At 35.6% G+C, this 17,866-nt stretch overlaps 1 protein-coding gene across 1 annotated transcript; it reads left to right on the top strand.

Moving 5' to 3' along the window:
• The first annotated feature begins 23 nt into the window (after positions 1-23).
• On the top strand, positions 24-17,101 carry LOC110445373. The gene is made up of 13 exons (XM_021489948.1): positions 24-39; positions 556-632; positions 2,296-2,379; positions 4,612-4,673; positions 5,115-5,192; positions 5,566-5,626; positions 6,001-6,148; positions 6,735-6,955; positions 7,483-7,540; positions 8,161-8,261; positions 10,629-10,703; positions 11,818-11,964; positions 16,145-17,101. The coding sequence occupies exons 4-13, from the start codon at positions 4,630-4,632 to the stop codon at positions 16,298-16,300; spliced, it is 1,089 nt and encodes a 362-aa protein (XP_021345623.1). The 5' UTR covers positions 24-39; positions 556-632; positions 2,296-2,379; positions 4,612-4,629; the 3' UTR covers positions 16,301-17,101.
• The last annotated feature ends 765 nt before the right edge of the window (positions 17,102-17,866 follow it).

Below are 17,866 nucleotides of genomic sequence, written 5' to 3'. Positions count from 1 at the left end.
ACAGAGTAAGTTATCATTACATCATTATATACGGACAGAGTAAGTCGATAATGAAAGATGAATCACGGAGAAATGTAGGCAATATTTTATCTATTGTTTAAACTATTGTAACTGACTCATACATTTTCCCATGTTCCATTCGTTAGTTCGTCTCTTGTGTTAATGACTATCTTTTCATTTAACAGAAACTTTCTATATTTACGTTACTGTTCCTTCAGGCTAAACATGACAAAAAACAATCGTATGTTGAAAAGCTGGTATAGATGGAATCAAAATTTGTCTTAATATCTTTTTGAAATATTAGAAATAAAATCTACCACAGCGTAAAAACACAAACGCAATTCATTCTAAAACAAGACAGCAACAGGAACTGAGGAAACACCAAAATAGAAGGGAGGGCAACATAAACACACAATTTTTTTTTTTAAATGCGGAACTTTGTTATCATGAAACGGTACTAGACATAGTTTTGAAGTTCAGATTAAGTTTGTTCCATTGCATTGAAGTTTGTTTTGCTAAAACGTTTTTTTTAATTAACTTTGTTGTTTTTTACAGTCTTAATTGTGAAACTTGACGAACACAAATCAACGGCGAAAACACTAGTGAGGTTAAAACGAGGGGACGATTTTGGGGTGAGTAAATACCCACTGACCCAATTATTGTGGAAGATGAATAATTGTGAAAAGGAGTAAAAGAGTGCAGTTTGAGTAATTATGTTAGGATACTAATACAACGGTAAAACTAGATTAATGTTAGAAGGGTTATCAATAACGTATATACAATACAACAAGGGTAATTATATAGTAGTAATACTCCATGAAATAAAGCACTTTGATTCACTCTATACAAAGTTAAGTATGTTTATTCTGACTATCAGGATCCCCCCCCCCCCCTGATTGTCAGCTTTTTGCAGATAAAAAATATTTGAAATCTTGACTTTGGTCCCTTTTGAATTCAAAATATCTGGCTGATGGCGGATCTTCCACATCTACTGGAAGATTATTTCATGTGTCAGCTGTTCTTTGTGTAAACGAGACTTTTCTTATGAAAACAATTTGGATCAACAACATACTTCGTACAAAAAAAAGAGAGTATATTAATTAATTCAAACATCTTCTTAATTGAAGTAAATTTAACACATCCTCACATTCCTGCCTGGAGAAAACTGATGAGCTGAAAACTTCAAGCAATAATGATCTCGGATCATCATACAAGTCTTTCATGTTCTCAATTCCCACCTATTTTTGTCGGTCAATGTTGTTGTTTTAAATACATTTCTCTCCGGGTTTATTGTGTTTTGTATTTTTCTTCTTTCATTACCCGTTTCTTTTACAAATGAACAATAAAAATAGGCGTTTATTTGACAATTAATAAAACACGTGTACAAATTATGTGGACATATTTTCCACATTCTTACTTTTTATTTATGTCACACAGACGAAAACAAAGGTAAAATAGAAGTTTTGTTTATTATAAAAACATCTGGGATGGCTGGAATGGCTGGCTGGGATGGTGTGATCGTATGTTTTCCATTCGACCGCATAATGCGATTTTCTATTAAGCTCGTGAAGTGTAATGAATTGCTAATAATGGCGATTGATGGATGATGCTGGTTATTTCCTTTGATTTTTAACCTTTGTACATACGCTTGATCAAATCCATTAATACATTATTAACACGGGCATAAATCTAACGGGAACCGAGTCTTGAAGCGTCTAGTTAGCAAAGTGTTGATTCTAAAAGTCACTGACATTTATCTTTATCTGGTGTTATTATTATTGTTAAGATCGACTAACGCTACTAACTACCATACATTATTACACATATTGAAATTTGTGATCGGAAAACAACAAATGATGACATAATTTACATTTCTTTAGAACTTTAGAAAGATGTCTTTATTTTGAGTATTTGACTGATAATTCTGGTAAGGTGACATAACTTTGATCATGATCGCTTTTTCTGGTTGTACGTAGCCTGTTAAGCTAAGGTTATTTTTATCAGCGAACTTTTCACTTACAAATATTCCAAAATATCTAGCAAATATTCACGTATTCATATTCATTATTGTCATTTAAATAAAAGATTAGCACATTAACGAATTATTGAGACAGTTTGAAAAATCGTATCGTGAATGTTTTATTCAGAAAACCCGTTAATTTAACAGCGGTTCCAACATCATGCCCTGTCTTGTTCTTGATAATTCAATGTTTAATTCTTCAACTTTTACTGAGTAACTGAACGTTAATGATGACGTAAAAGTAAACCTGTTATAACCGTGTTTTAAACTTACAGGAACTTGGGATATACCACGGAAAGCCTCGACAAGGCTCCATCATCACAGAGACGTACACGGAGCTACTCCGGGTCTCCGCCGAGGTAACTAATCTGTGTCTACTTCCTCTGGGGTTGCCATGTAACCATTGGTCTAAACGTTTTATTTAAATTCCACTTTTTTAATTGAGGGAGGGAAGATTCTTGTTAAATATATATACTGTACTATCCTTTTGTATGTAATTCACTCGTATTTATTGAATTAATTTTCCGAAAAGATAATGATAGATACATACTCCGACTTAAGATAATGCTAGAATCAGACTCCAACTTAAGATAATGATAGATACAGACCGACTCCGATTTAAGATAATGCTAGATACAGACTCCGACTTAAGATAATGCTAGATACAGACACCGACTTAAGATAATGATAGATACAGACTCCGACTTATGATAATGATAGATACAGACTCCGACTTAAGATAATGCTAGAAACAGACCCCGACTTATAATAATGATAGATACAGACTTCGACTTATGATAATGATAGATACAGACTCAGACTTAAGATAATGATAGATACAGACTCCGACTTAAGATAATGATAGAAACAGACTCCGACTTATAATAATGATAGATACAGACTCCGACTTAAGATAATGATAGATACAGACTCCGACTTATAATAATGATAGATACAGACTCCGACTTATGATAATGATAGATACAGACACCGACTTATGATAATGATAGATACAGACTTCGACTTATGATAATGATAGATACAGACTCCGACTTATAATAATGATAGATACAGACTCCGACGTACGATAATGATAGATACAGACACCGACTTATGATAATGATAGATACAGACACCGACTTATGATAATAATAGATACAGACTTCGACTTATGATAATGATAGATACATACTCAGACTTAAGATAATGATAGAAACAGACTCCGACTTATAATAGTGATAGATACAGACTCCGACTTAAGATAATGATAGATACAGACAATAATAGATACAGACAATGATAGATACAGACAAGGATAGATACAGACTCCGATTTAAGATAATGATAGATACAGACTCCGACTTAAGATAATGCTAGTTACAGACAATGATAGATACAGACAATGATAGATACAGACAATGATAGATACAGACTCCGATTTAAGATAATGATAGATACAGACTCCGGCTTAAGATAATGCTAGTTACAGACTCCGACTTATGATAATGATAGATACAGACTCCGACTTATGATAATGATAGATACAGACTCCAACTTATGATAATGATAGATACAGACTCCGACTTAAGATAATGATAGATACAGACTCCGACTTAAGATAATGATAGATACAGACTCCGACTTAAGATAATTGTAGATACAGACTCCGACTTAAGATCATGATAGATACAGACAATGATAGATACAGACTCCGACTTATGATAATGATAGATACAGACTCCGACTTAAGATAATGATAGATACAGACTCCGACTTAAGATAATGATAGATACAGACTCCGACTTAAGATAATGATAGATACAGACAATGCTAGAAACATACTCCGACTTATAATAATGATAGATACAGACTCCGACTTATAATAATGATAGATACAGACAATGATAGATACAGACTCCGACTTATAATAATGATAGATACAGACTCCGACTTATAATAATGATAGATACAGATAATGATAGATACAGACTCCGACTTATAATAATGATAGATACAGACTCCGACTTAAGATAATTGTAGATACAGACTCCAACTTAAGATAATGATAGATACAGACTCCGACTTAAGATAATGATAGATACAGACAATGATAGATACAGACTCCGACTTAAGATAATGATATATACAGACTCCGACTTAAGATAATGATAGATACAGACTCCGACTTATGATAATGATAGATACAGACTCCGACTTAAGCTGCGACCACGTCGTACATGTATAAGAAGTTTATGCTATATAATTACGAAGTATGCAGTCATTTTTATACAACATTTTCTTTTTAAATTACGAAATAACCATTAACATTGATAAAACCAAAGTATACATTTCATGTAGGAGATTCACGCAACAATTAGCCATGACAATATCCAGTGGTATCAACAATTAGCCATGACAATATCCAGTGGTATCAACAATTAGCCATGACAATATCCAGTGGTATCAACAATAATCAAGATTTTATGTGTGAACAGTACATTTTATTCCGTGAATAACAATTAAAGTCTTGTATTAGTTTACAATCAAAACAGTTATTGTATTATAGATATACGTATTGTTATGTTACTAAGGACTTCAAAACGATAGTGATGGGAGGAAACAGGCTGGATCCCGAGGTAGACCCCTTTTTACTGTAAGTTTATCATGCTAAAGTATTAAATATAATACATTTGTTTACATGTCACAGTGGAAAAATCAAACAACTAAAAATAATTTGTTTTTCGCTGATATAACCGTGAAGATACAAAATACAAGAATGTTTATTTAACGTCGCATATTTATATAATATATATATTAGCAATGTAATGCTATTCTTGCGACAAGTTTTCAATCGGAGCAAAGTGTAATGTGTGACCAGACTATGCAGTAATTGTCCACGGTACTGTTTACGTTATAACCTGACTTAAAGGAATATACACTTCCCTTAGTCAATGTATGGATGAATTTTGCAAGAGAATGCATATCGGTCTTAAATTACACTGTATACGTACTACATACTTTCACGCAGCACCAGGTGGGTAAAGGGGGATAACTCGCACGCAATATCAGATACATTTTATATTTATTCCACCAGAAACCAGAGTTTTCTGCAAGGCTGGCCCTTACATATACTGAAGGATCACCCGAAACAGTTTATGACTAGCTACGTACAGTAAGTCGTTATTGGTGTTATAAAAATGTTCTCAAAGTCCTAGACATAAAAAAGGTTATGATTCCATTCTTGTATTTGTTTTTTCATTGAATGATTATAAAAGTATAAAATAGACAATAGACAATTTTATTGTTTTATTACGGTTAAAATTAGACGTCGACATTGGCTGGGCGTTAGGAGTGGATTATCGAGCTTGGCCTCTTTCCTTTTTAAACTGTTTATACTATGGTTTTGTTTGAATATACTTTGTGTGTACCTATATTTATTTATATACGTTTCATTTATCAAGGCTAAGAAAGGTTAAATATTCGAAAAATAACCACGTGACACCATTTATTATAAAAGTGTAATCTTGATTCTATTTCTCCACCAGACGTAACACGGTCATGGAGTTCGATAGTAGACGGTCGGACTGGCTCTACATAGTCAAGTCGGTAAGATTGGTACTTTAAAGTTGTCCAGTGGATGTTTCGGGAAGAGATACTATCTCAACACAAAATGGTTATAACGGTAGAAAATGAATGGACGATTGATAGTAAAAGAGACAGAAGAATGTAAATGAATAAATGAATGAATACATAGATATTCAGGAAATATACAAAGACAAATACCTTAAGTGTCTTGAAAGACTTTGCTATACATGTCGGCGAACTTGTGGGTGTAGTAGGCCTGGAATAATAAGTTCGAGGACAGTTAAAAAATAATGGTATCAAAGTTTCATTACAACCACATATTTTTCTAAAGTGTCCTGGCAAGCTGTACCATATCTAAGATGAGATGCAAGTGCCCGTTTCCTTGTTTTCTGTAGGGTTCGATCCAGGTGCTCAAAAAGCTTGTGAAAACACTACCGTCAGTTAGTCACAAGACGGGACGACACATGCAAAAGGCGCATACGGACGGGTACCAGGCTTTCCTCGTCCGGGACACAGACTACAGCAGACATGCCCGATACAACGGTACGTACATCATCAATATGATCCGTCATTCACCCCTACACTCCTTCCCCCGTTTATATTCTCCGTGTTTACTTGTTTGCGACACGATGACACTTCCAGGCGGCCTTTGAATAGTCCATCTTCTACGGACAACCTACTCATATGACCTTATGTATTGCACGTGCACACAATAGCAAAGGGCATTTGACGACAGAATCCACGGACGAGTATGAACACGTCCGTAACTCTGTCTGTCACCCTTCCCTCAATAACGTTGACAAGGAATTCGACATTATTTGTATAAAGTATGAAAAACTTACAAGAGTGGATTTGATTAGGTTAGTGAAACTTGGTGTCAGATCTGTTTTACATAAGATAAGATGGGTGGGTCACTCAATAGTCGCTGTTAGTTGTTAACACTGTTCACAATGGTGACAAAACACCAATATAATTTTGTCAACTTCAGATTTTTTTTTTTTTTTATATATATCTGTCTAGTAAGGACACTCCGTAATTGGTAGAAATGTTAAAAGTTCTTAACGTAGTTTTAGATAACAAAACAAGAATTACCTGTGCAAAATCTTAGTCACTGTTTGTTAATTTCTAGGTCTGCATATCCCTCACGCCTTGTCCATGGACAGCGACGATGAATGTAGCGAGGACACCCCCCTCTCGGCCAGGAGCAATCTCAGCTACGACATCAAGTCAGCACCCCTCCTGGAAAGGTTGGACCAAGTGCTCCGCCCCTCAACCGCCTTCCACATGACCACGCCCACGTCCGGGCGTCGAGAAAGATTTGCCAAATCCGCCATATATCGACATCAGAAGGTATACCTTTTCGATGGCATGCTAACGCAATCATACAAAAGACACCTCGTGGATTGTTGCAAACATAATGTTCGATAAAAAAAATCAGATTACTTGCGAGCATAACTTAACAAATCTTTCAATTTTCATAATCAATATGTAGCGGAACTGGACTGGGTCGATCGCCAGCGGCCCCCTCTCCTTCCTAAAATGTATGGAGGGATGGAGAGTAATAAACGAAAATCGCTTTGAGAGAAAAATATTACACATCGAAAAATGTATTATGCATTGCTGTCTCATCATACTTTTAAAAGAAGTAAGAGTTGCTTCCCCTGCATCATGATTTTAGCATTCAACTTTTGCACGGATCTGCCTGTCAAGTCATACCTGTAAGAATGTAAGAGTTGCTTCCCTTACACCGTACATTTATTTTAGATAAGCGGCTTCATATTGTCGCAAATTTAAGTCCAGTTTGCTGGTCAGTTCGTGGTTGAACACGTAATAGTTGCTCCCCTGCATCGAAATCCTAACAACGCTTTATGTTTTAGTCGAATCCAAGGACACTGACTTCAATGACCGAGACAGAAAAAAGTGAAAAAGAAGAAGGTGAAGATTTTTTTCTGATTGTTGTTAATTTTGAATTAAATTTGTATCGTTTGAAAAGGAAATTGTAATTTGTTAAAGAATAGTAATTAACTATTTAATAATTAATTCTAAATTTTCGAATGGTATTATTAATGTTGCACATAAAGTCTGTGTCAGTAAATTGAGTGCCTTCAACGGTAATATAAGGCATATACATCTTTTAGCCATAATGACATTCAATCAAAATTCCGAATGCATTTTAAATCCTTCTCTTCAAAACATAAAAGTTTTACTTTGCTTCTTGTTCGTGAACTTATTCATTGACACTAATAGTACCCAGCCGGCACAACGACATAATACCAGTGTTATCATACCATCCGCCATTATTGAATAGTATCTACATGTACGTTTAAACTTATTAAAGTTGTATCATAAGTGTCAATTACAGAGCTAGAGTTTCAACATCGGAACCAACGTCCTGTCAAGGTGGTCAAACGACCTTCCTTTAATGCAGTAGTTAGGATTACTATGATACTGGGAACGTCCAGCTAGCGTGCCTTCTTTGTACCGACGAGATGACCTTTTTTTTAAAGAACGTGAATAAAGCTAGAATAGTGTATTTACAATCATTTATTAAACAGAAAACGTGGAGATTCGGGACGTGAACGGTAACCCGGCTCCCGAAAAACGAGAAGGTCGGAGGACGATATTTGACGACTGGGACGCTCAGTACAGACTGGCGGTACGTATCAATGCATTCTATTCGGGACGAACAATATAGACATGAGGTATGCATCGATGTTTTTGTTTCTTTAGTGGACACAAAACACAGACAAGCGGTGTCTATCACACAGGTAGGTACCAAACCTGGTTGTGGCTAGTTAACGACACCATTTACAGGGGATGTAAAATAAAGAATAGCGATATGTTTCGACGCATTTTTCAGTCACCCATCTAAACAGTCAACAAAATATCTTTATTTCTACATCAAAATAAAAGAAGATTTAGTCACTTCGTTCATTTCAAATGAAATTCAAGTATTGCAGAGCTTTTCAGACCGAAAAATGACCTTGAAAAGAGCGGCCATGTTTTCCTAGGAACCATATAGCTTCGTCAAGACATTTTTAGGATGAATTTTACATTATTTTACGCAGATGATTGCAATGACTATGTGTTCGAGTAAAAGCAGATAAATTCAACATTGAAACTGACAATTATTGGGGAAAAAAAGGTCTTCCTGTTTTCCTATTGATAAATGCTGACTATCGCCTATAAAATAGGTTTGAAACTTTTTCACTTTTCCCAACTGGGCATTGCAAAACAAAAAATGCATTTATTTTAAAAAAGATAAACTAAATGTTCGCCATAAGTTTTGGATATGCCTTTTTTCTTCTAAAAACGTTTTATATGAAGACTATTGATGGACTCCACTGCCGAAGAATTCAGATGTAATACATATAAATCCTCCGATACCTCAAATGTCAGCTTCTAGTCCTAGTTAGTGAAAGTATGTGGCTTTGTTTCATTTCTCATTAGACAGCAGGTAACAAAATGTATTTTGTATTGCCATGACAATTTATAAGTCGAATTGCTGAACACTACTAACGTATTTCTCTTTAATGTAGTGTGTAGAAGATATTTTGGTAATGAGATTCTTTGAAAAACAATCAGATTGCGAAGTTTACATTTGTATTTTGACTTTAATCAAAATATATATTTATTCGGCTCATTGTAAAAGGGCTAGTAATTCAATAAGATATGGTCTCACTTTCGATCTGATTAAAACCAATATTTAACTGATCAAATATGCATTAGAACCACGTTTATAGAAACTTCATTTATATATATAATGGTTTATAACATTAAATGAATATTTTGTTTACACATAAGAGGTATATGGTTCATTTCCCAGCGTCTTCGAACTCTTATTGAAGAAGATTCTATAATCAAAACTGATTTATTAGAAAGCAAGGTAATGCGACAGTTCGGTTTTGGTAACATTTCAAAGCCATTGGGAAGGCATGCTGCATTTTAAACTGCAATTTCAGAGGATTGTTGGGCGACAGAACCGTTGAATTGCTAAAACTGGTGCTCAATGAATTCCCAAATCATTCCCAGACATAAACATGTGTATATATATATATGTGGAATTACTTCTTTGCCTCATATATATATGTAGAGATGGAGGGAGCGCAGATGCCTTTTCCCTTCCAAACACCGTGATTATTTGACTTTAGTTTCCCAATTGGAGTAGGTTTCCATCGATTTTTAAACACGGGGAACAAATTGCTGATTAAATTTCTGTCTTGTCAGCTTCGGTACAATAACAAACCTGTGGTATATAAACTTGTACATAATGGTCCACTGTCACGTGTTTAGGCCAGTAAACAGTACGTGCGGAGACAGCTTTTACTACATTGAAAACACTGCCACCTCATCGCACTGTCAGAGCTGAGCTGTGGCATTTCATCACAACACACATAAATCTTAATAAGTGAAAACTCAATATAAACATGCCCACCGTTTCATCTGCCACCTCACCCACCCTCTGTGTATGGCAAAGCTTCCATTTCCTTTTGGACTATTTTCTCTCGTGTCGTCTTTGATACAGCGCACAATTCCTTTATGATATCAGAATTTCACAAACAAACAATGCAGTACCATAAGATTGTTTTATGCCGAACTTCTTGTTATTTCTTTATAATTTCTGCAAGTCCTGTCACATGTCGGTAAAAATAGTTCTTTCTATCGAATACAGCTTATCAAAAGATTCTGAAATATATTTTAACTCATTATATTAGTTACTTTTGAAGATTTGAAAAAAATGCAATTTTCACCCCCTGCAGAATTGCCCTTACTTTAGTTGTTTCCACCTTAAGTGATTCTGAAATCGTTCACAAATAATTTGATTGATAGACTTTTTGCTTCAAATCTTGAACCACATACGTGTAACAATAACTTCGATACAAACATTGGTTTGACAGCTCGAGGAATAGATACGAGTTTTCAAATGCCAGACTGTTAACAGAATGTTAGCCGTATGTCTATACTTGTGTATACATATAACTCGCCAGTAAATGTTACACTTTTGATTTGTTTACCTACACAGGAACATGAAGAGACGGAGGCGGATAGAAACCCTCTGTTTGTCAAGGTACAAACACTTAAAAAAGGCGAAGTATTTGTAAGTATTGATAAAAATATCAAACAACCAATAAAAAATGCAGTAGATATGATAAAAAACTTTTATGCGATGTTTTTAATACAATCCAGCTGCTTGCATTTTCTTTCCTTCTTATATCATTTATTCTCTATTATATCCTAGTATTCATACCGTCCTCAGATCCTTGCACAACACAAACGATTTTGGGGTGATTCAGCTGTAATTGTATCATCATCGATGGTTATCATCGTACATAAATGCTAGAGTGTAAAATGAAGTAAAATATTCGCTTTGTCCATTAATGGGCCGTACCTCTCCTTTGTTGTGTTCAACAATTGACAGGTAACGGACAATTACACGTAACGAAGAAAAATGTAAACACCAGAAAGTTTTAGAAGAAAATTTGAAATTTATTTATAAAAAATATCTTTATTAGATACATGTAGATATAAGTGAAGGTAAGATTTAAGAGGTGAAATAGAAACTCTTGAAACATCATAAACTATATTATATTTAATTTTCATATTTGATTGTGGAATAATCCAATGGGCTGCCATTCTTTTGAGTGAGGATATTTACAATATTTACAATAGAATTAAATCATCACTTGTTCTAGCTTGCACTTGTCACGCTGGACTGATGATAGACATCATGAGTAGAGTATCTATAGAGAGAACACTTGTGCATCCCCAAACATGTTAATTATATGCATAAATTATTAAATGAAAACAGAATAACAAAAACAGACCCACAGGCAATCCGACATAATGATACAGACCTACCAATACTAACACTGTACTGTCAGCAGTGACTTGCCTAATAATATATGTCTGTATTAGCAAAATGTATAACCTGTGTTTAAAGTAACGATAAGATGAGATTATAGACATATAAACTGTATAGTTTATGTTTTCATTATTTGATAATTTTGTATTGGACGCCGTAGGTTTCCAAAATAAGGTCAAGGACGTTTCATTGTCCACAAAATTCTGACAATATCAGGGCTAAGACGGTACTGAAAGTTGACCTTTTTACATAAAACTGATATTTGTCTTCAAACCACATTGATCTATCTATTGTTGCTTTTCTTCTAACTGTTGTTTGGTAATGTCATTAAACTGATGTCCACTCGCAGGGTCTACAATACATCGTGTTCGAAGACCAGCCTCAGCCTAGTTTGATAGTAGTTAGTAATGGAGCTGATTGTGTCCGAATCAGCCGCCGACTCTTCAAACAACACCTACAGAAGGCTCCCAAGATGGTCGCCAGACTGACCAATCAGGTAGATATAATATTTCTGACTTATCCCAAGATGGTCGCCAGACTGACCAATCAGGTAGATATAATATTTCTGACTAATCCCAAGATGGTCGACAGACTGACCAATCAGCTAGATATAATATTTCTGACTAATTACAAGATGGTCAACAGACTTACTAATCAGGTAAATATACAATTTCTGACTAGTTACAAGATGGTCGACCGACTGAATAATCAGGTAGATGTAATATTTCTGACTAATCCCAAGATGGTTGACAGACTGACCAATCAGGTAGATATAATATTTCTGACTAATCCCAAGCTGGTCAACAGACTGACCAAACAGGTAAATATAATATTTCTGACCAATTACAAGATGGTTGACAGACTGACCAATCATGTAGATATAATATTTCTGACTAATTACAAGATGGTTGACAGACTGAATAATCAGGTAGATGTAATATTGCTGACTAATCCCAAGCTGGTCAACAGACTGACCAAACAGGTAAATATAATATTTCTGACTAATTATAAGATGGTCAACAGACTTACTAATCAGGTAGATATACTATGTTTGACTAATCACAAGATGGTCAACACACTGACCAATCAGGTAGATATAATATTTCTAACTAATTACAAGATGGTCAACAGACTTACTAATCAGGTAGATGTTATATTTCTGACTAATCCCAAGATGGTTGACAGACTGAATAATCAGGTAGATCTAATATTTCTGACTAATCCTAAGATGGTCGACAGACTGACCAATCAGCTAGATATAATATGTCTGACTAATCACAAGATGGTCAACAGACTGACCAATCAGGTAAATATATTATAACATCTCTGACTTTGCATGGGGATATTTATTCTTACAAGTAATTGACAATCTTAAGGAGATGCATTATCACAAGGAGCGGGGACGTGATATTGAGGAATATATTAGAACAGATACCAACAACTAAGTAACCATAATATTTTTTACACAATTCAATGCCGAGTTAACAGGTCAAATTCTACTTATTTTTCTTCAATTATTACAAAGCTTTGACTACTCACGATGATATCTTGTTTACATATTTAAACCGTCGGGAACTCAGAAAACATACGGGAATCATTCATGTTTTATCAGAACAACGAACACTAGGTTTCTAAAATAATACAGTACTCTGCTTTGTATCTACACATTTCGAGCAATCACATATCGCAAAATCTATTCGCGAAAGCATCCCACAAACTTCACCAAAAAATAACAAAAATAATAACAACATAAAAAATTCGATGGTTTTATAACCGGTAGTGATCCCGCCACGTACTATCACAGATACGGGGTGTCTGGTGTCTACACTGACGTCTTGGTCACCCAGTATATTTCAAACGCTTGGGTGATCTTGACGGGTAGTTTGGAAATATCTGGTAGATCATTGCAGACATCAATCAATTCGAAGGTTTTATGGAGTTTTCATGAATTGTCTAAGATATAATGTGTGATGGATGGGTTTGCGGTTTTGTTCGATATGTGTTCGTGTGTGTGGACGCTAGCCCATATTCATGTGTCCGGCCTCCGAGTATAAAATAAAACTACAGCCCCCTATACTTGCACAAGGCAATTTATGAAATGCCCAGCCCTTTCGTGCATGACGAACATTAACATTTCCGAACCCTGGCAATAAGCAGCGAAATACAAAATCATTCCGATATAAAAAATGTCATTTCTCAAAGAATGAACTAGTTCACTCCCATTTCTGATTTAAAATGTAAAATGTTCTATCGGGATCAATGAAACACACGAAATGCCGACTTTAGTGCACGGGACATGCATGTTTGAATGAAGAAAACCTCATCAACGCTTCTGGAGGCAATATTGTTGAAGTCACAAAATCCAAATAGATACTTATACAAGTGAAAGAATAATGCATGCCGGGATAGGTGCCTAACCTTTATAATAACGAAGCCATTTGTCAATGTTCATGAACATTTTAGATTATGTCTAGACTTGGTAGCATTTGTTCAACGTGGGAATCTATTAGTAAATTAGACTGTTTAATTTACTATGTGCACTATTTGAATCCGCCTACCGTAGAGACTTGATGGTCTCAAGGTATCGAAACAGCAATGGGGTATATGCTGATTCATCTTTGAAGACGACGTGAGCTTTTACACTTGAAACATTCAAGTATGATATGCGCATAAATTGACCGACAAATAGGTTGTCTGAGACACGTTTGATTATTTGACTTCCAGAAAGTTGACATGACGTTTGAAACCTTAGTATCTACATAACATGATGTTGTCTGTTCAAATTTACTCCCGCCAGCGTGTGTTCTAAGCAGACAATACCACGGATAATTTTCCAAGTTAATTACGTCGGGACTGCAAACACGTATTCTCCATGGTGAAATCAAATCAAATTGAAACATCGCAGGGGGAGAATGTGCTTATATGTGTTTACGTTAAGCGGTTGTTTGATGTGTTTTTACCAAACACATCTTGACTCGGACAATGAAGCGCCATTACCACTGAGTTCTTTCTCTTATGTAAGTCGAACAGACATTTAGATCTCGCGTGACCTTTCCCGTTATATATGCATCTAACGATAGCGGTATTTCGGCACGAGAGGCCAACTCGACGTAACACTGACAACTAGTGCTAGGGCGATGGCACGTGCATGACAGTGTTCAGTTATATTTAGCTGTTTTATAGCAATTTGCATTCCGATGGAGTGAATGGGATGTCTTTTTCATAAATTGAGCCTGTTCAAACAGATTGTGCCTATTAGGTAGTGCATTATTTCTAATTATTTCTTGGGATTGGTAATGGAATTCAATTGTCGGCCCGACGTTCCCTGATAAGAACGAATAAAATCAATCAAAACCGATCGAGATTGGAATGACAAAGTGGATTGCAGGTACACGCATATTGCCAGAACATGCGACGTGCCCTTATATGGAAGGTCACGTGTTAGCGATGGAAAAAAGTACAAAAAAAAAATTGTCAAATACTGTTGGATTAATACAAAATCCATGTAATCGCCCATAAATATAAAAATGTCTTATCAAGAATAAACCGTTTTAATCACCGCGTTTGTTTGGGCCGATCAATTCCCTGATGAACTCTGGACTCTCGTAAATGTCATAGTGAAGTAGGCGTAAAAAGTGATAACAGCTCATCTAGCCATTAACACTGTAATACCCAGTTAAAACCTGTTGACCATCATTCAATGATAACCACAAAGGATGTGTGTCAAATAAATAAAAAAAATTCTAATCTAAGGTCGGAAGTAATATAGGTTTCAATATTTTCAAATTTATGAATTTGAGAGCTTAGTTGAATTGATATGAATATATATATTCAAATGCATAGAAATTATATTTACATGAAAATGGAAGTGTCGAAATAAACATGATTGTATAAATATATAACCACCTGCGTCATACCCCTAAATTCCATCAGCAAGACCGCCATAGAAAACCACGGCAAAGCAGACATCTGGGGAAGTTCTTCCGATTAACCGAGCGAGTTTTGAGAAGTTGATAACGAAGTTATTAGACGTTTCATTTACAAGCGTCTGGAGTACAGCGATATCATGTCACGTGGTGTGAAGATGCGAATACTAATACATTTATCTCAATATTTCTCTCCAGATCGATACAGAACTAATCGTCGCCATGGATTACTCGCATACTTAAGGTGGCGAGAACCCAATAAATTTATCACGGTATCGAAAATCTCTACAAACAATTTGTCACGTGTTTAGAAAGTAATATTTTTTGCCTTTGCCGCTGTCCAGATTAAGGGGGATATACAGCCATTTTCTGGTTTCCGTCTTAATGTGGAAAACAGACAATAAAGGATTCAAATGATTACTTTTAAGAAATATTGGTTTCCTTCGACAGTGTTTAGCTCGACAGACCAAAAACTACGTCATATCCGGATGTGCTTTCGGTATTTGTTTACTCTTTGTTATTTAACAACTTATAACTAGGTTATATTTTCATACCGTTTTGTTTTGAAGTTTAAACCTATGTCTGCTACGACATATGAATTGGGTTGTCACATGATCTGTTGGACGAAATAAATTCAAAGTTTTTAACCAGACATTTCTTTGTGTATCACGATAGCCTTGACAAGTTAGTACTTTTATTTTTGTTCTTAGAAATGACATTCATCTTACTGTGAACTATCATCCATTACAGGTGTCCCCCTATCCTACGGACGAAGAGCTGCAAGAACAACTGATCACGCGGGTCAACTGGGAGTCCTACAAAGACATTAGCATCAGTCACAATATGTCGCGGGTCAAGGAACAATGCAAGAGACATAACCAGAGACAACGACCTTTCCAGTTCTAGAACTAGAGGATAGAACCTCATCCACCCCTGACATTTCATAATGAACTATTCAAACCTTTGAATTGGGATAATTAAAATGTGTCGTCAGGGGTGATTGAGCTAAATCAAACAATTGGAAACTCTACCAGTACTGACTGTTGTATATGTTGATATGATCACTAATCTTTTGGTGATATGGTGGCTAACGCTTCCATAGGCTAAACGGAAACCATTCCAGGGTATAAATATGATTGTTCATTCTTCTCGTATCTGAAGACAGGACGCTACTTTAATTCATAAGACATATGGCTGCTACTGACAAATGGACTTTACTCCACGATAAGGTTATAAACCTTTATTTGCGATATTGAAACGTCTATTAGGCATCAGCATGCCCCAGTTCTTCGAGTTGTTTAAAAGGTCACCTGTAAGATAGACCATATAAAACGCACACGTATGTTTACAGTCGTATAAACATGTTTAAACCACAACACCTCTTTCAGACTATCAAAGTTGAACGCATTATATTTTTAAGCACAAATCGATGGTGTTTGCAAACAGGATTAGAATATCTAGCTTTTACGTTCACGGTCACTTTCACAGACACCGTGCTATCCCACCTTATGAATGAAAATTCATATTCACTAAATCTTCTGCATGGAAATTATGGTGTACTATATATCCAGAAACTGTACATATTCAGAGAGTGTGTATATTCAGAGACCTTTAAATTGTTTTGCGTGTACATTTTGTTATATGTTAACTTATATGAAAGAAACAATTACAAACATAACATGGTGTCTTGTGTCTGACACAAACTACTTCAAGCTTTTGTTTGCGTTTTGTTATCCTGTAAGAACATACAAATATATATCAACACTCATGTCATATGATGACGGAGACCGACACACATGTCAAATAATGATTCATGATAAGATAGGCTGTTGACTATTTTTGACAAGACATAAGTCATATGACGATTGATGCCAACATTGATCCATATAAGGGTTTTGTCAACACATAGGTCAAATACCTATTGGCGTCAACAGAGGTCATATGATGGCTGAATCAACAGACGTCATATAACGATTCATGCCGTCAGAGGTCGTATAACAGTGGATGTTATAATAATAATAATAATTCGAGGTTCTTATATACCGCTTTATTACAACCCAGTTCGCAGGTCGTCTCAAAGCGGTTCACATATTATAATCCGTGGTTATAGGGCCTCTGTAAAAAGCCAATATATTTCTTAACTACCTGGGGAGCATACATCCGGTGCCGTCATTTTGGCGCTCACAGCTAGCATTTTAAATTACTAGCACTTCGCAACCACGTAGTCATTTACAGTTGAGTAGACTAGAACAAGCGGAGTTAAGTATCTTGCTCAAAGAAACAACAGTGACCATGAAGTGACTCGAACTCGCAACCCGTCGATCACGAGCCCGGCGTCCTACCACTAGACTACCGTGTCATATAATGACTGCTGTCAAAACGTGGATTACATACCGACTGATGTCAACACGGGTCATATAATGACTGATGTCAACAGAGGTCGTATAAAGCTTGATGTTTCAACACAGGTCG

This window comes from Mizuhopecten yessoensis, unplaced genomic scaffold (assembly GCF_002113885.1).
Source record: "Mizuhopecten yessoensis strain PY_sf001 unplaced genomic scaffold, ASM211388v2 scaffold2255, whole genome shotgun sequence".
NCBI classification, from domain to species: domain Eukaryota; kingdom Metazoa; phylum Mollusca; class Bivalvia; order Pectinida; family Pectinidae; genus Mizuhopecten; species Mizuhopecten yessoensis.
The sequence above is the reverse complement of the archived record's forward strand: the minus strand, read 5'-3'. Positions and strand labels throughout refer to the sequence as shown.